At 40.0% G+C, this 25,433-nt stretch overlaps 3 protein-coding genes across 3 annotated transcripts; 1 reads left to right on the forward strand and 2 right to left on the reverse strand.

The window, feature by feature from the left end:
• Nucleotides 1–1,976: 1,976 nt before the first annotated feature.
• LOC147869395 (GDSL-like Lipase/Acylhydrolase superfamily protein) lies at nt 1,977–3,532 on the reverse strand. The gene is made up of 5 exons (XM_087328978.1): nt 3,319–3,532; nt 3,090–3,217; nt 2,740–2,979; nt 2,374–2,635; nt 1,977–2,285 (listed from the first exon to the last, which is right to left on the reverse strand). The coding sequence occupies exons 1-5, from the start codon at nt 3,515–3,517 to the stop codon at nt 2,053–2,055; spliced, it is 1,062 nt and encodes a 353-aa protein (XP_087185104.1). The 5' UTR covers nt 3,518–3,532; the 3' UTR covers nt 1,977–2,052.
• Nucleotides 3,533–11,815: 8,283 nt separating this feature from the next.
• On the forward strand, nt 11,816–15,544 carry LOC147869396 (uncharacterized). Its single transcript, XM_087328979.1, has 4 exons — nt 11,816–12,513; nt 13,631–13,902; nt 14,371–14,601; nt 14,732–15,544. The coding sequence occupies exons 1-4, from the start codon at nt 12,036–12,038 to the stop codon at nt 15,101–15,103; spliced, it is 1,353 nt and encodes a 450-aa protein (XP_087185105.1). The 5' UTR covers nt 11,816–12,035; the 3' UTR covers nt 15,104–15,544.
• Nucleotides 15,545–16,851: 1,307 nt separating this feature from the next.
• LOC147869397 (uncharacterized) lies at nt 16,852–24,355 on the reverse strand. The gene is made up of 3 exons (XM_087328980.1): nt 23,057–24,355; nt 21,795–22,465; nt 16,852–18,655 (listed from the first exon to the last, which is right to left on the reverse strand). Exons 1-3 carry the CDS (start codon nt 24,265–24,267, stop codon nt 17,634–17,636), a joined length of 2,904 nt encoding a protein of 967 aa, XP_087185106.1. The 5' UTR covers nt 24,268–24,355; the 3' UTR covers nt 16,852–17,633.
• Nucleotides 24,356–25,433: the final 1,078 nt, after the last annotated feature.

Below are 25,433 nucleotides of genomic sequence, written 5' to 3' on the forward strand. Positions count from 1 at the left end.
CAATTAGGCATGGTCACATAGTTAGCTACTACGCGACATGCTAATGCCAATTTTTTTGTCATAATTGAAACCCTCTTTTCATGAGTGACAACTCGAATATTCAAAAATCCTTATAAGAAGGGCTTTTGATGCTTCTAACAATGTCCCTATGCAAGAGTTTGCATCGTTCTTGTTAGCTATCAACTCCAACCAAATTCAAGCTTTAAGCCATGATTTAACACTTTCTATATTAAAAAACTATTAAAGCGTTTGGTTTGGTTTAAATTATGAATAAACCATTCCGTTTCAATTCGGTTTAGTTTTCAAATTAAGATTTCTCGATTTATCAGTTTAAGTGGCTTGATTTAATAGTTATTTATTTTGACTTCAACTTTTTATTTCCAGACTGTTTTAATTTATGGACTGGTTTTTTATGTTTAATTAATGAAATAATTTAACCTAAAACTTTCTTTTAAACCATTTGAGTAAATAGTTTGGATTAGATTTGTTATTTAATAGTTCATTTTGGTTTAAACCATTCAATGTCACATTTCCCTTAATAGTTTGGTTTAAATAGCTCAGGCTTTAGTAGATTAAGTTAAATGGCTTTATAGTTCTTAATCCTTTCATCTAGATCAGTTTGGTTTCAAGGCCAAGAACCACTTGGTGATTTTGTTTAAACAGTTCAACATCACCATTCACTTTGCCTCACAACTTAAATCTCATATTTGTCCTAGTGGTCTTCAAAGAGGTACACGAGATATAACATGGCAACTCCTCATTTGTCAACTACATGTAGGAATAATCTATTGTTGATTATTTGGCACTTGATTATCAAGCTCAGATGATCCCTCACTTAATGAAAACAGTAATGTTTACAACTATATCTTTCATGGGAGACAAAAGTGAAGGTTTGATCATCCCAAAGCAAGAGATATTATGTACATTGTATGCAACGTTGACTCTCCTCACATATGGCAAGGCGGATACATTCTTATGAAATGGAAGGTAGTTTTCATCTTACACATGTAAGCCACGCTATTGATGCTCAAACATAATGTGAATAGTTGAAATTAATGCCGTAGGCATACCCTTCCAGAACAATTCTATGAATAGTTAGGATGCGATGGCTAAAAAACTAATTACCCTAAGAACTACCACAAACTGTAAGGACCTATGACATACAAGAACATTCAGCAACATGAGAAAGGGACTAGCTAGCCCCGTCTTTCAACATTTCGAAACTCTCAAGACTATTGGTGAGGGGGCCCCATTCTACATATTCACTACATACCTACCTAGGTATCATATAGCTCAATATTACACAGTATGGCAAACCAATGGTACTTTATGTTGGCATGATGTCACATGCTCAAGGATGGTAAATGCAGTTAAGCACACTTAACAAATCTTCTTCTAACTCTATCAATCATTCTTGTTCTCAAATAGATTGATATGCGGTAGTTACTACTTGAACATGCCCCTCAAGCTCAACCATGTTACCCAATCTTCGTTTTTTCTTTGCACTCCACAGCAAAGTTCATGGATAACACAGGTGTGGGCTTACCAATATTGGAACTACAACCCCTAGATATAATGGGCTCTTAGATGTAATGGGAAGGACACTCAGTGTGTTCATGTTCACATGGAATATCAGGTTTCCATTCATATATTGGTATGGCTATCATAGTAGAGTATAGCGCAGATAGCGTGGCACAATGTGTGATGAGGCCTAGCGGACAAGTACCTTGATATAGCAAACCGTTATATTTAAGTTTAACTAGGATCACACAGCGTTGAGAATTAAGTTTGCCACACATACACAATATAAAGTTCACATGTCCTCCTAAATCCCAAACACTCAAATTTCTTGCAAAAGTATATCATAAAACTAAGTAATAGCTTGGGCGATAAAGGCCCACTAAAGTCCCAATTGAAGAAAGGCGCACACACACACACACATACACACCTTTCATTGAGGTATGTATAATAAACGTGTTCTCTCACTCACTCGCTCGCTCACATGGATGGATCGATCGACAGCAGATTAGCATCCACCTGCCGTGAATTCATTCAGTTGTGTTGCTGCAAGAGCTGCCGGACATTGACGGGACTGATGATGGTAGGCGGGCCGTCCAGGATCCGTCGGGCGATGAGCGCGTTTGTCTTCTCTGTGGGGTGGAAGGGATCCCAGAACACATGCGTCCTCCGATCAGGGCACAAACTCGACAGCCTGTTGCAGATGAACCGTCCGTTGTACTTCCCCTGCCCGCAGCATGCCGTCGTCACCGTGCTCGCATCATAACCTAAATCCCATCCACAATCAAACTCAGATTCAGCCCCCAAATCCTACACTCCATGTCAGAGATCCGGAACTACATCCAATTACAGTACCGTAGGTCTCAGGATTGTTGATGAATTCCATTGCCACATGGAAGCTGTCGATGAAGAGGAAAGTGGCGTCAGGCTGCACCAGTTCTCTGTTCAGCTGCTCCGTCATGGTCTTGAGCTGGGCGTTAAAACTGACGGCGATCTCCTGCAGAGCTTCGATGCATCGGCCGTCGGAGACCTTGTTCTTGTTCAGCTGTGACGGGATGCATCCCAGGGGGCCGAGGCCGGTGATGGTGAGCTTGCGAGCACCCATGTGATACAACCTCTGTTATTACAAAATTGCACAGTACGAATGGTTCGGATTATGTATACTAGCGAAGGAGAGACGAGGAGGAGAGAGCAGGAGAAAGATCGGTGTGGTGTGCTTACAGTGAGTTGTGATTTGTAGGTGGAGATGAGGTGATCTTGGAACTGAGGCAGGTTATACTGCCGGTTGGAGATAGAGAACATACGCAGGTAATTGTTGATGTAGTCGTTGCCACCGAACGTGAGCGAGAAGAGGGCGCCATTCACCAGCTTCTCCGTCTCCTCTGCTCCGATGGCCTCGGCGAGCCTCTGCTTGTACTCATGGAACAGATCTAACTGATCGTCCGCGCTCAACACTTTAATCTGGACACGAAAAAAAGACCCATTCAAGATGGCAGTCAGTTCCAGAAATATGGCGGATTAGCTTTCCATACATAAAAAGGCTGCTAGCAGAGTCGGGGTTAACGACGCACAAATTGCTTGCCGGTGTTGTTGAGTATTCCGGCACCAGCGGACGCGAAGTTGGAGCCGTAGAGTAAGGTACTGACGTCGTTGGTGGGATCCAGGTAAGGCTTGATGGCAGGAGAGCCCACAAAATCACCTACAAATTCGCGATGGATTGAGAAAAGAAAAAATTAGACGACAATGCAGGCACAAAACAGGAGGAATGCAGAATCTGAAGGAATGATAAGTAAGGCGTACTGATGAAGTCGTTGATGATCTTGCCGTTGCAGAAGCGGCCGGTGGGGCCGACGGCATAATCCAGGCCATTGGGGGCGAAGTTGGCGCGGGCCGTGGACGGAATGAAATTGTTGTTGCCGGCGTCCACCAGAGAATCCCCCATTACAAACAGTGCCAGCTGCGGTGGTGTTTGACGGCCGCCGTCACCGTTAAATTCCATCGCTCTGCTCTCTTCGCCTCCGGATCCAATCTCATACTTAGCAGTGGCCGCGCTTTTAGTGGCATTATTACTGTTTTTATGGCAGTCGGTTGCGACGCTGCAGACGACAATGGACAGAAAGAAGACGGCAACTGCCGGAGTGGCGGCACTAACGTTATGACGACAAAGACGCCTTGAGGTTGCATCGCGACGGCCGGTAATCGAGTGTATTATGGCGGAGCCGGGAGGACCGACAAGAACCTGCTGCTGCTGCATGGTTATTGCAAAAACCTATATATATATATATATATTATGCTTCGAACAAATCGCTGCTTGTCGTCTTCTCTCGTCCAATACAACTAACTTGCGGCAGAGAGGTCACACTTAGAAGTTCCATGAGCAGGAGGATTCCATGTCCACAAGAAACGTTATAGACGTAGATCCGATGTCACTCACTGTGTATGTAAAATGTAATGGTAGTAGTCTTAGTTAGATGGAGCTTATGGGCATCGGGAGGCGTGGCTACAGCTCCGACGTGGTACAGCATTTACTGGATTTACCTACGTACGCCTCCGGATGGATGGATGGATGGATGGATGGATGGATGGATGGATGAGGATCGAGTCATGATGATGGATTGAGTCGGTCGGTCTGCTCTTCAATTCCAATTCAATTTGTACATATATCTGTAGAGAGGGTGTGTGTGTGTGTGTGTGTATTGTGTGTATATATATGTATGTCTATATACTGGGGGAGCGAGCTGCGAGCGGCTGAGAGTTGGTATGCATCTGCGTGATGAGAGAGAGTTATTACTATGTACAATAATAATAGAGCACAGATTTCTCTTGAAGGAAGCGTCCCGTTGCCTGTCGCCGTTGCCGGTGCCGTCACTGCCACCTCCTCCTGCATTAAATGTTCTGCTTTCCTGATATGTATGTATGTAGTTATTACATATATCATTATAAGTATATATATATCCGTGCCCGCAGCGCCGTTGTGGCCGCGGCGTAACGTGACGTGACGGGGCCAGAGCCTTTGGCCCAAACTTTCAAATTGTCCGTCGTGCTCAATTGAATGTTCCCACGCACATACATACATATTACACACATACATATGTACATACATACATACATACATACATACATACATCTTTTTGTCCCATCCTTCTGGGCCATTCCCTTCATCAAAGGACCTGCCTGCTTTTGGAGGACAGTGGACTTCTACTTCTTATTGTGCAAAGTTTCAAACTTCACACAGATACTCCCCTCTTCCTTCCTTCCTTCTAGAAACTTCTGATGGGGATGCCTTCTTGCCCTTCCTAGAGCCCTGGATAGAGAGAGAGAGAGAGAGAGAGAGAGAGAGAGAGCACCACACTTCCTGTCCAAAAGAAAGTCTTGCCCTTCTCATCGCCAACCCAACAAAAGCAATTGTTGGTCTTCCATCGCCCACATGACGGAGGAAAAGAAGAGGAATGTGATTTCGAAGGTGTAGCACTAAGCTCCAACCCTAGACATCGTAGTGGGTGATATAATGTTTGGAGGTCGTGCCCATCGTGGGTATTGGACAACATCCAATCAATAAGACACTAAATGCACATGCATCGTTTGTCGTGATGGATTTATTATTGTGGGAAACACGAAAAGAATAGGGCATCAAAATCCCCATCAAATGCCTTCTGATATTTGAAAAATACGAAGGGATCATTGGAAGGAAAAAAACACAAATGATGTATCATGTATACATGACATGGATTGGAAGTTGGATAAATTTGTTCATAAGAAATAATTAAACTCAAGAGACCATAAAACCCAATATTAGCAGCATGCAAATATATAGCAAACGATATTCTAAATGAAAGAGCAAGGAATCATCACCATATACAATGGGTAACTTGTGAAAAGAGACATGGGGATAATTCCAAAGCTGAGGGAGAGTAATTTCACACATGTGAAGACATTAATCTCTAAACCGATTCAAATAATTACCAAACGACAAATGTATTTGGCGAAGCGATAGAGCTTTGAGGAGATGAGCTTGGATGAAATTTACTCATGCTCAACCTAAGCTTGCTTGATTTGTCAAGCTTGATGGGGAGTGCAAAAGGAAGTAAAGACAATCCAAACCTGTCAACCAATCATAATTAAAATTGATTTCGATAGGGACACGTGGTTGAAATCTAGACATTAATATGAAAGGACTATGTATATCCTTTTAAGTTTTAACGTTGTTTACGGATTTCATAAGAAAACTATGACAAAGTAGATATTGTTACCTTTTGTTTGCCTCGACTCATACCCTCAATAATTTGATTGACTCATTGAGTTTGACTAATAGATTTGAGGATGATATTAGGAAATCGTGTTCAAAGTACTTTATAGCCTTTAAAAGATTTGAAAAAAAACAAAACACTAGTAAAGTTAGATGTCTATCATTAATGACATGCGTCAAGTAACCAATAAAATCAAAATAGCTTGTTGATGAACTTATAAATCAATCTGCATGGTTTTAGTTAGAATAGTTCTAACTAATTTTGTTTATTGATTGATAACTATATAAAGTCATAATCTCTTCACATTCGAGGTAAAGCATCAATAGAATTTATAGATATAAATGGCCATTTATTATTAGGAATATCTATTGGATGTAAAAAATTTATGGTTTTCACTCATCCCTTTGTCATCTAATATTGCATAGTTTTGGCACATCATGGCATAACTTGTGCCAAAAACTTTGGTAGAGATGGAAACAAAAACTTGATGAATTCCAAGGTGCACAATTGATGGTGAATCATGGCATTGAAAAATAATTTTTTATTTGACATCAAGGTTTAGGGTTTGGGAAAGAGCAAATCGGTACAAATGTGAAGGGTGTGATGGCGTCAATGGTATCTTTCGTAGATTCAACTCTATTCCAATCTCTTATAGCAAAACTCTCATCAAGGCATTTCCCTTAAAGTTCATAAACATATATTAGATTTTAATTTAGTGAAGTTAAACACGTTAACTTCATGAATCCATTAGGAGTATAAGCAATGCATACGTGTTTATGAAACCCTTGCGATAACAAATGGAAAATCGATGTTGACCATGTTTAGGAGATTAAATTGGGATGCACCTTTGAGCCACTCATAGGCCTTGTTAATCTTTTTCTAACATGCCATGTAGCTTTCTTGCCTTTGTACCCCTTAAGTTTTGTGGCCCTTATGTAGATGCTTGTTTAAGAGACATAGGGGTAGAATTTGTTGTAGGCACATTACTTGAACGTAGCTTGGGCACCCATTGCAATTTTAGTGTTTTTTCTATATAGCCACTTTGGGTTCATCCCTCAAGTATTGTCTCAAGACTTGAGGTTGATCATTGGTTTGTTCTAGGTTTGAGATAAGGACATGACGTTGATCATGTTCGCATTTTCCCTCAACATTACCATTCAAGGTTTCAACCGGTGATAAAGGGAGTTATGACTCAATTAACCTAACTATAAATAAGAGGAACTGAGTCTTGTAAAGAGAGGTTCGTGGGATCGGTATTCTTGAGCCATAATTGTGTAGTTGTCTATCACTCTCTATGTGTGTATATATTCTTGATTGAACAATACACCATTCTACTTGCTTGCCAACACCATGCACAAGATTCTGCTTGCCTTTCCACACTAGTCGGCAATAACAACACACAGTAACCGCCCAAGACACGTATAATATTTACAGTAAGCCTCCTAAGAATTTAATGGTGGCCGATTGATCATCCATGAACATACTCCCTTCTTGCTTGTGAACTTTGGAGTGTAAACATGCCACATTATGTCTTATTAACCACCCTATTGCATATGTATTACATCGTGGTTGAAGTCCACCAGTAATTGAATAACCCTTAGGAATGGTCAACCTAACAAACAATCATAGGCCACCTTGGTTAGTTTATCAAAGAATGTAAACTAGAACTCAACCTCATGTTGGAGTGGTTGTCCATTCATTGAGTTCCTCATACAATAGGCTATCGTCGCTAACTTCTTGTTGTTGAAGGAGATCGATATTCTATTGTGCATGCCTTATTTCCTCTATTGGGTTTCCACTTTGCCATTGTTTGAGTCCCTTGTTCACATTTGTCTTAATATTGGGCAATTCGCTATGCATGGGTGATGATATGCGTCGCTAAGCCTGATGGTACAATTTACAATAGGATATTTTGTACCTAGGTGATGCAAGACTAGGTGTTCTTGTCCACAACTTTGGCACATGCGTTCTCTTTGAAACCACACAATGAAGTCTTGGACTTATCAATCCAAGCAAGGCCCAAGCTTAAAATTTCAAATGTCTCCCACGGGCATCTTCCCTTTTCACATTTTATTCATTCAAGAAAATATCATTTTCTAAAAAATTATTGTTCATTTAAAGGTTTTGACAAGTGCTTAACAACCGGTTCTATAGAAGTTGGAATTGTTATGGCAAAGGACAATGTTATGGCAAGGTTTTATGAAAGATGAGTTAACAAAGAAACTTTGAGATCCACACTCCAACATGAGTTAGGATTGTCTATATGGACAAGAGCACATCCACTCTACTCTGACAGGGTGGCCATGTTTGGGCTTAGTTTTCGCACTTGCAACAATTTCTAATTTGTTTCAAAAAGAAAACGCACAATCTTATGCATGGAATGCTCATTTAGTGCAACACTTACAAGAAGGCAATATACCCTACCATTTCAACACATATTAATGTTTTGGAGACATGCTACGATTACCGCACAAAGACCTCCTCCACATCCTACAAACAAACACATGCACAAGAGAAGAACATGCTTTTAAGAGAGAACAACACTATAGACGATGTTGTGGTGAGGGAAATAATACTCATCATTGTAGGACTCCAATTTAATGATGATTTTGTATTAAATATTGTTGCCTTGGGCATTTTGGTAATCAAAATCGGTTTAGATTGGTCAACATTGGCATATATTGGCATTTTGGAAAGTAAGTTTGGTTTGCAAGGTATCTTGGTAAATAGCTTTCTTATTTTGTTTGTATGTTTGGGTGAGTGGCCCTTAATTTCAAAACATTTGAAAGTCTTTTGGTAAATATGATAGAGATATTTTCATAGTTTTCCCAATATAATATTTGAACCATTCTATCTCAGAAAAGAAAGGATATAAAATAAGTAAAGATAAAACCCAAATGGGTGGATGATCAATGTGATTTGTTTCTAATAAAACATAGTCTTGACTCTTGAGTTCAACTGAATTTTGTCAAATATGGCACTTTGTGGTTAAACAATAGTTCGTTTTTTAAGTTAAAATGATTCTTGTTGAGGAACATGCTTCTATGATGCGTGTAATTTATCACGATTTTTTGACAAGAGACCATAACCTTAGTTTTGATAAGACAAAAAGTGAGCATGGTTCGAGTTCATTACATAATTTCAATTTAACATTCAAAATAGCTGCATTTTATAATAAATTTATCATGACTTTTGAGAAGAATACAAGAACAATAATTTATTACCAGATACTACCAAAAACGACCATGGGCAAAGCTTACAATATTAACACAACATTATACAATAACCATTTTTTACCATGAATGATACATATATGAAACACAAAATGGCTAGTTTTATTTCTATCATTCTTTTTAAATATTCGAAATATGTCATCAAGAGGACAAAGCAATTGTGTAGTATTTTGACTAACATATTCGACTTTATATGGCTATATTCCCCAATCCACTAGCAAGACTTACATTGTTGGAAAATCTTTCTAGAAGATTAGGACATTATATTTTGATTTATGCGTCACTTGGGTTTAGGAATACTATTATAGTAAGGATATAAAATTAGTCTCTTTGGGGAAATGTGTTGACTTCCTTTAAGAGTAAGAAACTTGTTTCACATTACCTTTTGATATCCGACATTTTTGGTCAATAAGGTCGTTTCTTGAATGCTGAAGAACCACACATGTCACTCTAAGGAACCTATGAACTCCAATGTGAACAATTGGTCCATCAAAGAAAATAAGTCAAATAATGTTTTTGGTGCCACCACATTGTCGCCCTTCTTATAGACGTGAACATTGCTGAACATATTTTATAGGAGTTGAAACAAACATTGTAAAATTTGGTAGAGTTCATCAAACCTTACATAAATAAAGGGAAAAGTACCAGGATAACCCTGGAAGTTCGTTTATTTACCAAAATGCCCTTGGAAGTTCCAAATTTACCAAACTACCCCTATGTCCAAAAAATTACACGTTATAAAGTAATTATACACTCAAAATTGGTAAATAGGGCTAGTTCAGGTCCATTTCTTCCATCTTTGGTAAATAGGGCTTGTAGATTTGAGTGTATAATTACTTTATAAAGTGTAATTTTTTGGACATAGGGGTAGTTTGGTAAATTTGGAACTTCTAGGGGCATTCTGGTACATAGACAAACTTCCAGGGGTATCCTGGTTGGTACTTTTACCATAAATAAATCCTCTTTGAGTGGAGAAACATAAATTCTACCAATATCTATTTGTTTTAACTAGTGAATCGTGATGATATATGTAATGCCCTCTTTGTATCTTTAGAGGATATTTCTGTTTGGTTATGTAAGATGAACAATGTTGACATGCTACCATTTTTTATCATCACCTTGTGTTATCATGATTGCAAAGGTTCGAGCCAATGATGATGCCTGGCCAAGGGAAAGACTAAACCTAGAGCAAAATTCATGGAATAGTACACATATCCAACATATGTATTAGGAACATTTTGACTTATATTTGATCCATGATATGAGGAGTTATATAAATTTTATTTATTCCGTGTCAATTAGTGCACTTATTTTATTCCTCGTTAATTTTCAACCTACTTGAACATGACATTGTTTGCATTATCTTTCTTCAATGCCTTTGCTATGCTTTCCCATCAATCTTCTTCAAGGAGACCCAGTGTTATCCATCAACTCGTCATATGCCAAAGATGATTCAACCCATTATCAATTAGTTTAGGGTGACCAAGAAATGTACTCATCTCTTCGATAAGTAAAATAACCTTGAGGTTCATGAGGTTATTATGACTTCCTTAGGTGATAGGCCAATGTGTCTAAAGATGACTAGGTGGTCACTTGGACAACTTCCCAATCTAGTAATTTATATAATCTAGTTGTGCCTATTTCATTGTAGGTTGTTTGTGTTGGACTTGGACAATGAGGTTAGCATACACTTGACCGTTGTTAATCTCCTCACTGGGTTTAGGGTTAGGTACCAAGTGGGTTGTTAGCGTAATTTCACTCTTTCTTTATAATGCCCCTTACTCAATTCATCACCTTACAATATTGCATTTGGTATATTTTGGGACAAAAACTTTACTACTAAATGATTCTGGCCAATGTAAGAGATGTCAACTCCAAACATGTGGAGTGCTTTTTTATCTTTGAGCTTCAACATGGGAGACATATTCACCAAATGAAAGGCAATATAAGCATGGTAGTTCTTTTCTTCGAAGATTTGGAGGAGAGGTTAGAGCGTAAGAGGAGGTAGGTATTCGTAGGCATAGAGAGTACAATATTTGCCATTTGCAATGGGTCGTTATTCCACTCGACGACGACGACAACGACGATATAGGTTGATTATGGGGGTATTGAGGGGATGCAATGGGGACCTTGATGGATGTTTGGGGGCGGTTGGTCCATGTGATTTGCATCGTGACCCCATATGTGGGTTTGGTATTTTGGTGTGGCTGTGGGGGATTCCGTCAAGCATTAAGGTGGTCTCACTTATACATATGTATGTGAGTAAGTAAGTATGTACATTCATGACATTCAATTAAGGCATTCCTTATTGGCATATTCAGCCTCCGAAATGGTTGTTTCCCCCGCGGATCACATAGAGGTTTAAAATCTTGTAAAATGATGTATACTAATGACAGGATATCTTCTTTAAAAAAGAAGAAGTAAGTATGTATGTACGTGTTGTCTATCTGAATGTATGTGCGTACGTAGGTATATGTATGTATGTATGTAAGTATGTATGTAAGTATGTATGTATGCACGTATGTATGTATGTGTGTATGTGTGTATGTATGTGTGTATGTACGTACGTATGTGTGTATGTATGTATGTATGTATGTATGTATTATTTGAGTCCAAAGAGGAGAGCCGCCGGCGATTGGGTTTGTGTTTTCAAGGAGTTGACTGATTCAAAAAGGGAGCTCTCTCTCTCTCTCTCTCTCTCTCTCTCTCTCTCTGTTTCTGAAGAAGAAGACGAAGAAGAAGAAGAAGAAGAAGAGGTGGGTGGGTGGGGTTGGTGCTGTGCTGTGCTGGTAATAATATGGCTATGGCTATGGCTATGGCTATGGCTATGGCAGGCAGTAAAAGGTCAATCGCAGATTACTACTAACCCCCTCCCCCATATCTTCCTCATTCTCCTCATCTGCTCTTCTTTCCACAAGCAACAACCGGATCTGTCTACTCTCATCTCGAATCCAACCCCAAAAAGCAAGCAACAGTCTTTCCAATTCCACCCACAGACTGCCTCTTGGAAGACCTCTGCAATACCTTCTCTGTGCACATGTCATCGGTGGGAAGCTCTTCTTCTTCCCTGAGTGCCAGAAGCAGCCCTCACACATTGAGCGGCCGTGGCGGCGCGCAAACCACTCCTAGTAGGCATGTCGTGACAATCAAGCTGTCCAACTCCACTGCGAAGAACGAACAAGATTTCGGCGGCATCGCAACTAGCCAAATGAAGCTCCTTCCTGGAGACATAGTAGTTGGGATCATTTGCTCTGATGGTCTTGAGCTCAATTCTCCTTTTGCCGGTGGTAAATCTGGTCTCCAAAGAGAACTACGCCGGCTCTATAACTCGCGACAAACCCTCCTCACCCTCAATGTCAGGAGAAATAAAGGGAAAATTATGAGTGTTAACGCGACCATTGTGCCAGATGAATCGAGTCGCCTCAAGAAACTCTATGTCCTGAAATCCCCACAAGACTCTTCTCATATTGTTGCTTTCGCTGACTCTACTGAGAACGAGTGTCTCGCTTTGCAAGGTCAGAATGTTTTTCGTTTTTCCTAATGTGGCTATAAAGAAACGTAGCAGAAATTCTCTTTATGGCTTTATGTTAATTTACATTTCAAAGAAGAAATGGACAATCTGCAATCATACTGGATGAATGTCGTTGGGTCCTTCTATCTTCTAATCTCTTGAACAAGAATCGGGGCTTTCATAATAAATTATGATGTGTACACACATAACCTTCATTAGGAGTCAAAAAATAAGGCTAGATAAATATGTTAACGGCTTTCAATAGGTGGGGATGGCCAACAAGACCAAACAAGAGATTACGTCCTAAAATGTTGTTTTCTCTTTGACAACAACAAACAAAAACTAAGTTAAAAAACCAAAATAAAAATCAAAGTGACTAAAGCATCCCATTATCTATACATGTAAGATTCTCAAGTCAGATAGAGATTGGTCCATAAGCATTTGGATGACATTAAGAATATATTCTAATTAAGGGTATGTTTCTTCACACTTAACAGTATTGCCTCATAACATAGTATATGAGGATACCAGAAAGCATAGCAAAATTCACATCTCAGTGGATAGACTATCAACTGAATGTATTTTGTTGTGCTTTTTCAATATCCTAGAATCTTATGTTATGAGGAGGGAGAATGAGGTATAGATTTTCTATCCACAACAGTGGATGAATCAGTATATCTAGGAATTAACGACAAATCAGCCCACTGTTGCATCTGAATTGGCCACTTTTGATGTTCTGTGCCAAAAGGAGTGTGAAATTTGTGCAAAACTTCCTTCATTTCCTCCTTGGGACCCTGGGAAACGCGATTTATGATTTCCTGAAGTCCAATCTCTTCTGGAGTTTGCCGAGAGGAAAATGGCTATTCAGTTTAGCTGGGTAAAATTTGGTTGCCTGGCCAGTGCTGGATCCTGCTTATCTGACCTACAAAGTAAAGAAAGTTGCCTGAAACTCATTCATTTATTTTTGATGCACAAGATAAAATCTCCATTGTGAAAATCACTTCTTAATCCAATGTTAAGAAAATAAAAGTACTTACTGTATTCTTGGGCTGGGAAACCAACAAGCTAAGCTTTCCAGTGGTGTTAATATCAATTCACTTCTTTTTACTTCTTTGAAACAGAAAAGAGATGTGCATGGATGGTTTCTCATCTCTCGAAGACGCACCTCTCAGACATAAGCCTGGCATACAAATGGGAAGAGAAGTTAAAGCAGGTGCAACCTAGTATGGTTTTTTCGATATTGGTCATTCCACATGCTACTGCAAGTAATGGACTACAATATAGCAACATGGAGGATACAATAGCTCGAGCCATGACCTGGCTCTCTGCTTCACAACAAGCGGGGGTTCCAATCAGTTTCCTTAGCATACAGACCGAGCCGCTCCTCACAAAGGTAAGTGACAAAGGTAGATAGACTTTATTATTGGCTTGGAGGTTAAATATGACCTCTGTGACCATAGTAAACACTTCAGGAGCATCTTAGAATAGTTGGACCTTGTTCACACATGCAAAAGTGGTTGCAATTGAGTTATTTAAGCAAAAAGAATGCTCAACTTTTATCTTGAACAAAAAGAATGTAAACTCTTAATAGGACAAAATGGATAACGTTTCCCCAGATAGTTTCTAAGTTGCTAGATGGGTGCCAAATCCCTGATAATGAATTAAAATGTCAAATTTAATTCAAAGTAATGATGTATCTAATGTTTGGCATGATATGCAGCATCTTAGTAGCATAGTTTGGTTTGTGTTTACCAAAATGTCAAAGCTATGTGATTTGTCCCTGGTTAGACAGGATGTGCATACTTGTCTCTTTTTAAACTACAAGTAGACTGATTGAAAAAATGTATGAAACGAAAAACAGGTTTCAGGGCAAGAAGCGTCAAGTAGGACTGTGAGCTCAAGCTCCGTAGGTGACCTTTCTAATATTGCAAACACTGGAATCTATGGATTTGAAGATTATCATGGCATCGACATTGGTGTCGTGAGGGCCGTGCGTGTGTGGTATGTGCCCAACTTTTCCGAGGTCTCTGTGCGGCTCAAGGTCGAAGATGAAGAAACACGGATCGGAGTGGGTATCAGCCAAAATGAAGAGGTAAAATAATTTCCAACCTTATGAATAATTGTTGGAAGAAGAAAACCATTACAAAAAGTTAAAATGGGAAATAATGTTGAGCCTGAGTAATGAAAAGTCATAAATAAAAATTTGAAATGGAATAATGCAGGGTTTTTGCTTTATATCGAGTGTGGATGCAGGATCGGCTGCTGATAGGGCGGGTCTTCATGATCTTCTGGTAGCTGCCCGTAAGTCCAATAAGATACTAGTGGTGACGAGAGTAGCAGATGAGAAGGTGACTCCATGGCTAGTGTCTTCTAATGGTACCATTCGCTGCTTTGATACAACATCAATAAGTCGGAAATTGTCGACGCATTGGCATGTGGGCCAACCCATCCGGCTCCATCTCATGGCATTGGAGTCCACCTCACAGAACATGGCATCATTGGATGATTCTGGGTCCATTGGACACTTCTCATATGGATCTGAGAGTGGTTGTAGTACTACTGTCTTCGATGCGATAAAAAACACTTCCCTGTAAAACCATGAAAATAGAGCTTACTCCTGACATAATCCTTGAAGAAGCAAAATCCTCCCTAGACCTCCAGATGGAGAAACTATCCTATCCACAAATATGAATGGCCCACTTTCAAAGGCGTTTCTACCTGTATAATAGCTCTTCTACTTATTTTATGTTTTCTCAAAAATCTTAACTCAAGATATTAATTTTCTTGCATGATTGTAATACATTGCAAGATCGCTCTAAGTGTGAAGTTGCAACACAAACCTTTAGTTCTGGGTTGTACACTGAATGGAAGGGACATTGAAAGACACAACATATAGCCTAGACCTCCACATGAAGAAACTATATTATCCACAAATATGAGTGGCTACTTATGAAGGCATTTCTAGCTGTACAATAACTCTTCTACATTTTTAAAATTTTTTTTTAACTCAAGAATTTTCTTGTGTGATTTTAATACATTGCAAGACAGCTGTAAGTGTGATGTTGCAATACAAACTTTTGTTCTGGATTACAGAGTGAATGGAAGGGAAATTGAAAATTGCTTCTGGGAATTCCAGCCAAGATTTATGGGTACATGTACTTGTTGCACGATGAAGTCATACAACTTAAGACGTGAAAGTGACTTGTTTTGCCATTTTTTATGTCATTATGTGATAATATAAATGTCAATAACATGATTTTTTGGTAGATCGCCTTCAAAGTGAAAGTATATGTTTCTGCCTCAAAATGCATTGGCCATATTCAATCATAAGTTTTCTTGCCTGTTGGTTCGACAACATAGTATATGAGAATATGTTTCAGTGCACTCATGAATGCATACCTACACTTTCATGTGTTTTAATTTATTTGAGATATGTACTATGTTATCATTATGATTCATTGCCTAAAACTTGTCAGAACATGTATTGTCCATTCTCAACTACTGTAGGATATTTGAGATCTTATGCGGAAAACTGAACATTCAATCTTGAAACGATTATGTGGCCTGATGAAAACAAATGCATTGTATGCAAGATTCACATTGATCATAGAATTGAATTCCTGGGGTTTGATTGGCTTTACAACTGTTTTTGTGATGTTCTGTGACACATCATGACACTGTTCCATCCATGAATGGTGATGCTATTTTGATGACTGAAATTGTTTCCCCGTTGGCTACACTGCCTTACCATGCCCATGAATATGCAGTAGCTTCAGCACCCCTAATGAGATTGCTGTGCTACCTTATTGTTGTTCTTGTTGAATTCTCTGTGGCTTCTTCTTGTTGGTTTGACATTACATGTCTCATTGCTCTATCTAATAAGATCTTCCTATCTTATGGTTTGTTTCATTCCAATAATCTTATAACCCAATAAAGCAAAAACACAATTTATCATTAAGGATTTTCAACGTAGATCTTCAAAGTGTTATCCTATCTATAACAATAATTTAGAATCCCAATCATATCTTAGTCAATTCAAGAAATCACCATTCATTGGGATGTAGTATGTTTTTTATAACATTTTCCAAAAATACCACATCAATTGCATACTATGATACACATACAAAGCATGACAGAAGCATTGATAGTAGAGGCAAAGCATCCAATGATTGGTTTGTATAATGGCTAAGATGCAGAGGGTAATTGAACTTTAAACCAAGAATGAAAAGGTAGGTAGTTAGCTTGAGTGTTAAGTCTTTAAGCTAAGGATAGAATAATGATCATGGAAGATGGTATATGGTGGGGACAATGGTGTGGATAAATTGTGGGCACAAGTGAACTGTTGAGAAAGAATTTTCAATTAGGAGATCAAATGTACATATCTGGTTAATGGGTAATGGAAGAGAAGGTGCCACTGAAAGTGGAAGAGATCAAGATGTTGTTGACATGAGAAGATGGTACATATAAATGGGAAACAATGGATTGATAGATGGATCGAATGAATCAAGATAGTTCCTAATTAGCCTTCCTCTTGATGGTTATTTAAATGCAACATGATAGAGATATACCACAAGCTCCAAATTCTTGGTCCTTACATGGTTGGTTAGCCCCAATGGTGAGCGTAAATGTGATATGTGGAATCCAAGAATATTGTCGGATGATTTACACTACAACATGGAACAAGGTGACAAATGTGGCTAATAGATGTAAGCGGGTGACTTAGTGAGGATACAAAATGGACTGACTAGTCACTAACAACAAGATGGATGTTAGCATCAAATTTGGATGTGTGAAAATACTATAGGATGGCTTGAGATGCAAACATTCTTAGGTTAACCAATTGAGTGAGGAGATAATTAGAGCCAAGCTTGGAAGGTGCAACATGAATACAAATATGGGAAATCATAGTCTAAGGTACAAGTGGATAGGAGGATGTGGGAAAATCACGATCCGGAACAATAGACAATTTATCGATGGGTGTGTGAATACTACACATCCATATCGATTGTTTAGGGTCATAGGATGGATAAATTTGGAAAGAGTCGTAACTATTATTAAGGTGATAAATTGTCGTTAGGCTACATAGACTTGATGTGATATTTTTAAATGTGGTGGGCAATGTAGCTAGGTGAAAGGGGCACATCGTAGGGGGATGCCAGTGGAGTGGTCGACTTGGACAATTTGGTCGAGGGGGCAAGGGAGGACGTCTTGGGCAAGGCGTGCACCCGATTCTTTAAGTGCCTTGAGCGAAGCCCTTTGGTTAAAGAGGTCTATAACGGGGAGGCGAGAGGCGGGTGGTAGCTTGCCTTGGGGCAACAACTCCCAAAAGTCCTTCATTAGCAAAGGCACCTCGAAATCCTCCTTGTTGTGTTGCACCACATTGCCTGTCGCACTAATGTGTGCCCCCGGCTCCATATGATTGGTAGAAAAACTCTCTTGGTTGGGGAAGTTTGGATAGAGTGCCACATACCCCCTCAAGTACATCATATCGATCAAGAACTTCTTCCATGACGCTTGCCAACCATTTGTCCTGGACTTTGGTATTTGAACGGAGTTTGACTTTGCATCTTCGGTGAATCTTGACCCCATGTATACATAGAACTCTCTCCAATGCTTCGGGAAGAAGAGAGCCCCCCAACTACAAGGTAATTGGTGTAGATACGGTGTGTTCGGATGTATTGCCTTGAAGAAATCAGTTGCATTCCATTTGGGCCTCTCCTTCACCACCTCGACTAACCTTGGTGAGTACAATGCAATTGCGCTTAGCTCCGGCAACGATACTTGAGGGTTGTACTTGTAGTTCATCAAGCTCCCCTTCAACCACATGTAGTAGAAGGGTGATACCTCAATATCATCTTCGAGTAGTAGTCCATAGTCATGGTCGTCCCTTGGGTACCAACTCTCACTTACTGCCCTTATCAACCCCCCTTGTATAATCCTCCTCCTAAGAGACTTTTGCCCATGTGGCCACTCGAACGCTTCAACTATGTGCAATGTCTCCTCATCTACCTTGCTATCCATGTTAAACGAGATTGGAACTTCATCTCCTAGATAGTAAGCATCGGTAAGGGCCTTCAGTAATCGTTTCAATGAGTATGCCCTATTTTGAGTGATCACATTTATCGATATCCTCATTGTCCTCCAACCTGTCACATTCCACCAAGGATCCCCTTTAGCTCAAAAGATTATGTATGTATTCCATATATCTAAAAATGTCAATACTACTAGAGTAGCATAATTACTATGTATTTGACTTGTATATTTTAAGTGTCTATCTTCAAAATTGGTGTCTTAAACAATATTATGTTAGGGTTGAAATTTACACCTTGTATGCAACATGTTTGGTTAATGTTTTGTTCTTCCTTTTGTAACTATGAGCATCAAACTTATTTTAGAAAATGATTGATACATATTGGTGCCATGTTTCCATGTTTGGGCATATTTAATTACATGTATTAGGTGTTGCCATACTGTACTAGTATTTAAGTTTAACAGAAAATCAAACATCAAGCATTGGACTTCGGAAAAGTATTCTTTGTGTGAGCTCTAAATCATATGGGTCTTTTCCATTAATTTATGATGGTTTCGTGTATTCAACTAGGTATAGAATAAACTTAAAATTGACGTGTTTAAATGAATGATGCATAGACTTTGTGAATTTTCAATTACTTTATGCTTTTGTTTAGCCACCAATTTAGATTTATGCTTATGTGGGTTTGTTATCGAGACGCTCCCTTATGAAAAGCATTCACAAAAATCAACACGGTGGAACCTTTTAGGTGAGCTACTATTGTGTATACAATGAATTAGAAAATGTCAATGGGTAATAAGAACAATGACCATTCCTATGAACAAATAACAAGACCCAATAAAAAAATCAAAGCAAATGCTTCAATGCTTAATAGTTTATAATAAGATCTCTATCGACTACATATCCTTGTAAAAACACATGTTTCCTACAACATAGAAATGCATCTAAAAGATTGTGGATAAGAACACAATTTTGTTTAAGATATAATGATCTTTTCACTTAGTATGGTAGGGGGATTTGAAATTTAACAAAAAATAAAAAAAGAAGAGGCAATCTTTGGCAAGGCTTTGTTGGTTCTTGAAATCGGGGCCCTAGATGGGAACACTCAAAAAGAGTCTGAGAAGGTCAAATTAAAATCTAAAAATGTCCTTTCAGTTGTAAGGGGACTAACTATCAAGAAAGAGGTGGTGATGTTTATGACCTTTTTTTGTCCGTGGAAATAGAACTATCATAGTAGTTTAACTAAATGTGGTAAAAGAATTGTATCTAACTAGGTTTTTCATTTGGAGGTGAAAATATCATATTGTTAGACGTAAAATCACGAGAAGGTAAAGTTATAATTATGGATTGTTTTTTAATATCATATCGACCATCAAACACATGGAATATTGAAAAAATCAGCTCCTTGTTACCTCACAAACTCGTGAGTTGGTATGTACTATACCACGATATAAATTTGGACGCCATTAACATGTTCAATTCTTATGACCATGCATGTGTAAACTTCCTTCTAAAATGCCTAGTGCAATCCCATATTGTTTGATTCTTCAAAATGACTTTATCATACATTAGTAACATGATTTAGACCCCATCTCACCTATGTTGCCAATCAAATTTTATTACCTTTTGCCCCACTAGTATGTGCCTTAACGTAGGGCCCATATCTATTAAATTTGTAATGGTAGCAAAAGGTGCCTTGTAAGAAAAGGTAAATGAGTTGACCGTGGTGATTTTTTGGGCACTAATGTGAATTCATTTTGTAAAGAGGAGTTAATTAGAGACCATACTTATTAAATCTACAATAGCAGCAAAAAGGTACCTTTCAAGGAAATGCAAAAGAATGATCACAAAGTGTGAGAACTCCTTGAAGTGATGTAAATAAGAGTAAGTAGGAAAGTAAAAAAGTAAGAGTAATGAATATGCAAGGTGAGTTGGTAAGGTTGTTTGGCGGACATAAGTAGGTCATGCGCTCAACTCCAACCTTCTGTGGTAACGTAAATGGCCTAATAAATAGGTGTATAGTCTAGCCTAAAGCCCCAACACGTCCTTATGTTGGCGGTGGATTCAATAGGGTAAGTTAATTACGAGAAAACAAAATATGCAATCTCAAGTTTGAACACATGAAGTTTTTCGTTGTCTATTCCTTGTGGAATGTCCCAAGTTACTCTCTTTCTCTCTCTAGAAATATATTACTTTACCAAAGTAGTCATCACCAAATATATCATATCATAACAATAGCAAATGTAGCTATAGCAAATGTCCGAACCAATAATGGCTCATGGAGAACCCAATGCAATAGGACCATGGTGCAAACATTAGATGCAATCATTTGGAGGGCGCTAAAGCCAATCATGGTTTGCATGGAACACGATGGCATTCGACCATTGTCCAAACATTCAATTCATCAAAAGACCAAATATTATACTAGTGGAAGAGATTATGTGTGCATGAGAGTATTGTAATATAGATACGTCAATCTCTCTCACCACATCAATTAAACATCTCTTATCACAATTATTTCTCATCTTGCTCCCACCCATCTACAATTAATTAGCTAATTGACCTAATTAATCTCTTATCCTCTCTCTAATTCACATTATATTAGCATATCATTAACATACTCAAGAAACAAAACACGATTTTGGGAAAACAAAAACACGATTTATTTTTCTCGTGTCGCCTATAAACAAAACTAGAGTTTTGCTATCCTCCATGTGGTATAAGGTAGTGTTTGAACAACTTAACTTAGGTATTGGGATCTATCATACAAATGGAAACAATCAAAACAAAGGGAGTCATTGGATATAAGCTAGAAGAAAATCTCGACTATTCATCGTTCTACCAACCTAAATTTCTATGGGCACCTTGTCCCTAATTACAAAAACAAGACTTTGCATTTACCTCAAGCTAATAATCTTAGAGCATCTTAGAGGATTTACCTTGCCATATAATATCCTCACTATTGTTAGTAGGAACAAAAGGGCAAAGTATTTGGGCGATCATGTTGTTTTAATACCCACACTACCTTTTATGAGAGGAGGAAGTAAATGACGTAAATCCTCGCATTGTTTCGATACATATATTCTATGTCTACGATGGAAAAAGAAAAAAGAGCACGACAACAAGGAAGAGGGTGTGGTCCCTAGTGATTTTTCGATGATCAGGGGTAATTTCTTATGAAATGCATTAAACTCAACCTACTCCAATCACTAGTACTTATTAAACAATTAACTTAAAAAAATTGTTGGGCTTACTTCTTAGAGCCTCGAGCTTGACATCGGCGATCCAAAGTGCGTGGGGGATGGACTTGTGAGGGATGAGGGCAAGCGAAGTGTTTTTCCCGTGTCTCGAAGTGGCGAGGGATAGCGCCTCGGCGACGGGCTTGGGTGTGTCGGCCACGGCGATGACGAGCGCGGGGCTATGGATTCGGATAAGGCCCTTCATGGACGCGTAGATCTCTTGGAGCAATGACACGTCCGAGTGCTGGGTCTTGGCGATCGACCCAACCTCGAGGTCGAACACCTTGAAGCGCCTCTCGTGGCACGCGGACGGGGGCCACCCGAGCCTCACCATCGCGTCCTCGCAAGGGCAGAAGGTGCCCCCGGACACGACGAGGAACGCCCTTCTCCCGGGTGCCGACCGGTACTTGGAGATGAGGGGCTCGAGGGCGGAGATCTCCTGGAGGGAGTGCGCGTAGAAGAGGACGTCGCACTCCTGCGGGTGCATCGCCGCCCATTGCGTCACGTAGCCCCGGCTGAATGCCCTCCACCATTGGTCATCCCTCACATCCACCACATTCTTGAATATGACCGTCGTCTCCGCGATCTGGGCCAGCCTGTGCTCACTGTCCCCCCATGAGTCCTTGTCGATCGGGTTTATCGGCATCACATACGAGGCCGCATCTCTGTACTTCTGGAGCTGGTAGCTGCAATGGGAGTGAGATCACAAAGCAGAACACACTGCATTGAGTAAATTTTGTGGCAATGAAATTTACAAGCCCAATATTGGATATTAGACTTAAATTCTAATCCAATAATGTTCATCCTAATTCATTCATAGCAACAACCAATGTTTGTTCATCCCAATTCATTCATGCCAACCAATCTTTGGTAATCCTAATTCATTCATTGCAACAACCAATGACTTTGTTAATCCTAATTCATTCATTGCAACAACCAATGACTTTGTTAATCCTAATTCATTCATAGCAACCAATAATGTGAATCATCCTAATTCATAGTTCAACCAAGAATGTTAACCATCCTAATTCATAGTTCAACCAATGACTTTGTTAATCCTAATTCAATCATAGCAACCAATGACTTTGTTACTCCTAGCTAATCCCATAGCTGCAACCAATGACTTTGTTAATCCTAGCTAATCCATAGCTGCAACCAATGACTTTGTTACTCCTAGCTAAATCCATAGCACCCAATATTTGATCAGGAAAAATGCAGCTAGACTTAATATGAATTGCAGCTAGTTAGTTAGTTAGTTAGTTAGTTAGTTAGTTAACCTTAGGTGTAGATCCTCTCCTGTGGAGAAGGTGAAGGGGGTCTCAATGAAGAGGGCCTTGACGAGCTCGCTGGAGAGGAACCAGGAGCTCGACAAGAAGTCGACCTGGACAATGCGGTTGATCTGGATGTCGTACGCGGGGTCGGGCAGATAGAGGCCCGCCTCTTTGGCCCCGAACTTTCGGTAGCTCGGGAAGGTGTAGTCCTTCTGCCGGAACGGCAGCACGCGCCCGATGCTCCCGAACACGGCATTGCTGTACTTCTTCGTGCCGGCCGTGTGGGTCAGTATCTTCAGCATCTTCCTCCCGGGGATCATGTCGTCGTCGAGCACGTACACGTAGTCGACCCCCTCGGCTTGGAGCGCCACCTGGAACCTCCCGTAGTACTTGAAGTCGTAGGAGGAGCTGACGAAGCTGATCCTCGAGTCGTTGTGCTGCTCCGCGATCTGCCGGAGCTTGGCCTCGTTGGGGCTGCCGAACGCGAGGATCCAGATGCGGTGGACGGGCAAGGTTTGGGCTAGCAAGGAGTTCAATTGGGCACACAGGGTCTTCCTCTTGAAATGGTTGAGTATGACAAGGACCTTTGGTGGGGGTCCTGTGTCCCATTTGGAAGGGAGGGCCATGAGCTCCTTCAGTGTCTCACACCCCCTGCTTTGGTGCTGGAATGTCACCAGCTCCCTAAAGAATTCCTTCTTCAGGGTCAGCATCCTTGTGTCATTCGACTTCTTCTGAACAAAATCTATGGTCTCGTATTCGCAATACTCGCTTGTTCCGTTCGCCCCCGCCCCCGCCCCGGCCCCGGCCCCGAGCTCTGTGAGCTGGACCCGAGGCATACCGCTGGCGCCGGCTAATGAGGAGTTGCCTTCGCTTCCGTCCCCGGCCCGCGCGATGAAGCTGTTCCACTGCCTCAAGACTTGCGACGCCCACGATATGTTTCGGTGAGTGAGGAGATCCAAGGTTGGGCTCATGAAGAAGAGCAGGAAGGTTGCATACACAGCAAACCCAAATTGGAGGCATGTCAAGCTCACCACAATCTTCTTGTTTGGAGGAGGCCTACTACTCTTGGAGGCCTTCTTAGTATAATTAGTGGTGGAATTGGCAGTAGGGTTAGTTTGAGCATTCTTCACCATCATCATGCCATGGTAGGCATTACTATGGTAGTTTACATCCTTATGATTGGCACCTAGTTTCTTGAGCATTTGCTCTGCACCCATTGTAACTGTTGTTACTAAATGACACTAGATGATTAACCTTATATTACTCACATGTGCATGCATGCATGCCTACATCCATATCATCCCATCCCATCCCATCCCATCCATACATGCATGCACACACACACACACACACACACACACACACACACACACACACACACACACACACACACGTATGTATAAGATATAGAGATATTTGCTAATGTTATTGTGTTTATGGAGATAGACTAGTAGGAAGGAGAGTGGGTGTAAGCAAACAAACAAAAGGAAGGCAGGCACTATCCTTATTGCATTTCTTTTTGTTTTTTTCTTTCTTTGCCTTACAATGGTAGTATATACTCGGCGTTTTAGAATCAACGCGTGTTATCGCTTTACCACGACCTTTCTTTTCGCATAGGTCATCCTTCTTACTTCGTAGTCCTATTTCCTTTCATGGCGCACCCCTGCCTGGAATTAGGCACTACGGAATCAAAGTTGATAGAATCACAACCCACACAAAAAATGGTCTTCTCATGTGGATACTTGTTACAATCAGATGTCTATCTTTCCATAGTTTTGAAGTTCAAACCGAGAATCGATCTTGTAAGCACACACACTACTTCGAGCTCGAAGAAGAGCCACTTATTTGTCACCAAACCACAAATAGGCCTACAAGATTCTCGTAAAGTGTCTTTGCTTGCATGGGCGTTGTCACTGATTTGTCTTTAGACACCCACCTTGTCCTAATATCTTCTTACACATGGACTAGCACAAAAGGCCATCCCATGTCCTTTTATCATTGTGTGGAATATTCATGACCCATGAGGTTCTTTATGTGATATAACATTCATGTTTGACACATCCACCTTAGCCTCAAGTATAATCATGGCCTTGCGATGCCACTCAACCAATACGGCCATTTTAGATGTTTACAAAAAATTGAGGTTGAGCTTATAATGAAATATAATAAATAGCTAGTTGAAAGAAATAATTAGATAACTTTTGTGACCCAACTATCATTGTTGTTGGGCATGAAGTTGTAAAAAGGACAACTATTCAGATTCCCTACAATTGAAAAGCCTCCAATCCACCTTGTATTCTAGTATCAAGCTTCTAGTTAGTTCAACATGCTCCGGCTCAAGAAACGCATGAGAAAATCACATGTTATGGATAATAAGGCATAG

This window comes from Azolla caroliniana, unplaced genomic scaffold, assembly GCF_043228905.1.
Source record: "Azolla caroliniana isolate FFs.n. ecotype wild unplaced genomic scaffold, voAzoCaro1.0.p SCAF_1, whole genome shotgun sequence".
Lineage (NCBI taxonomy): Eukaryota > Viridiplantae > Streptophyta > Polypodiopsida > Salviniales > Salviniaceae > Azolla > Azolla caroliniana.

What these genes read in the sequence shown, in the direction of transcription:
- LOC147869397 (XM_087328980.1), bottom strand. Translation starts at nt 24,267, where the DNA reads ATGGGTGCAGAGCAAATGCTCAAGAAACTAGGTGCCAATCATAAGGAT. An exon ending in GGAGAGGATCTACACCTAAG is followed by an intron (nt 22,466 to 23,056) that starts GTTAACTAACTA and finishes CTCCCATTGCAG; the next exon opens with CTACCAGCTCCAGAAGTACA. An exon ending in CAAGCTCGAGGCTCTAAGAA is followed by an intron (nt 18,656 to 21,794) that starts GTAAGCCCAACA and finishes GGAATGTGACAG; the next exon opens with GTTGGAGGACAATGAGGATA.
- LOC147869396 (XM_087328979.1), top strand. Translation starts at nt 12,036, where the DNA reads ATGTCATCGGTGGGAAGCTCTTCTTCTTCCCTGAGTGCCAGAAGCAGC. An exon ending in CGAGTGTCTCGCTTTGCAAG is followed by an intron (nt 12,514 to 13,630) that starts GTCAGAATGTTT and finishes TCTTTGAAACAG; the next exon opens with AAAAGAGATGTGCATGGATG. An exon ending in GTATCAGCCAAAATGAAGAG is followed by an intron (nt 14,602 to 14,731) that starts GTAAAATAATTT and finishes GGAATAATGCAG; the next exon opens with GGTTTTTGCTTTATATCGAG.
- LOC147869395 (XM_087328978.1), bottom strand. Translation starts at nt 3,517, where the DNA reads ATGGAATTTAACGGTGACGGCGGCCGTCAAACACCACCGCAGCTGGCA. An exon ending in GATCATCAACGACTTCATCA is followed by an intron (nt 3,218 to 3,318) that starts GTACGCCTTACT and finishes GCGAATTTGTAG; the next exon opens with GTGATTTTGTGGGCTCTCCT. An exon ending in CAACAATCCTGAGACCTACG is followed by an intron (nt 2,286 to 2,373) that starts GTACTGTAATTG and finishes GATGGGATTTAG; the next exon opens with GTTATGATGCGAGCACGGTG.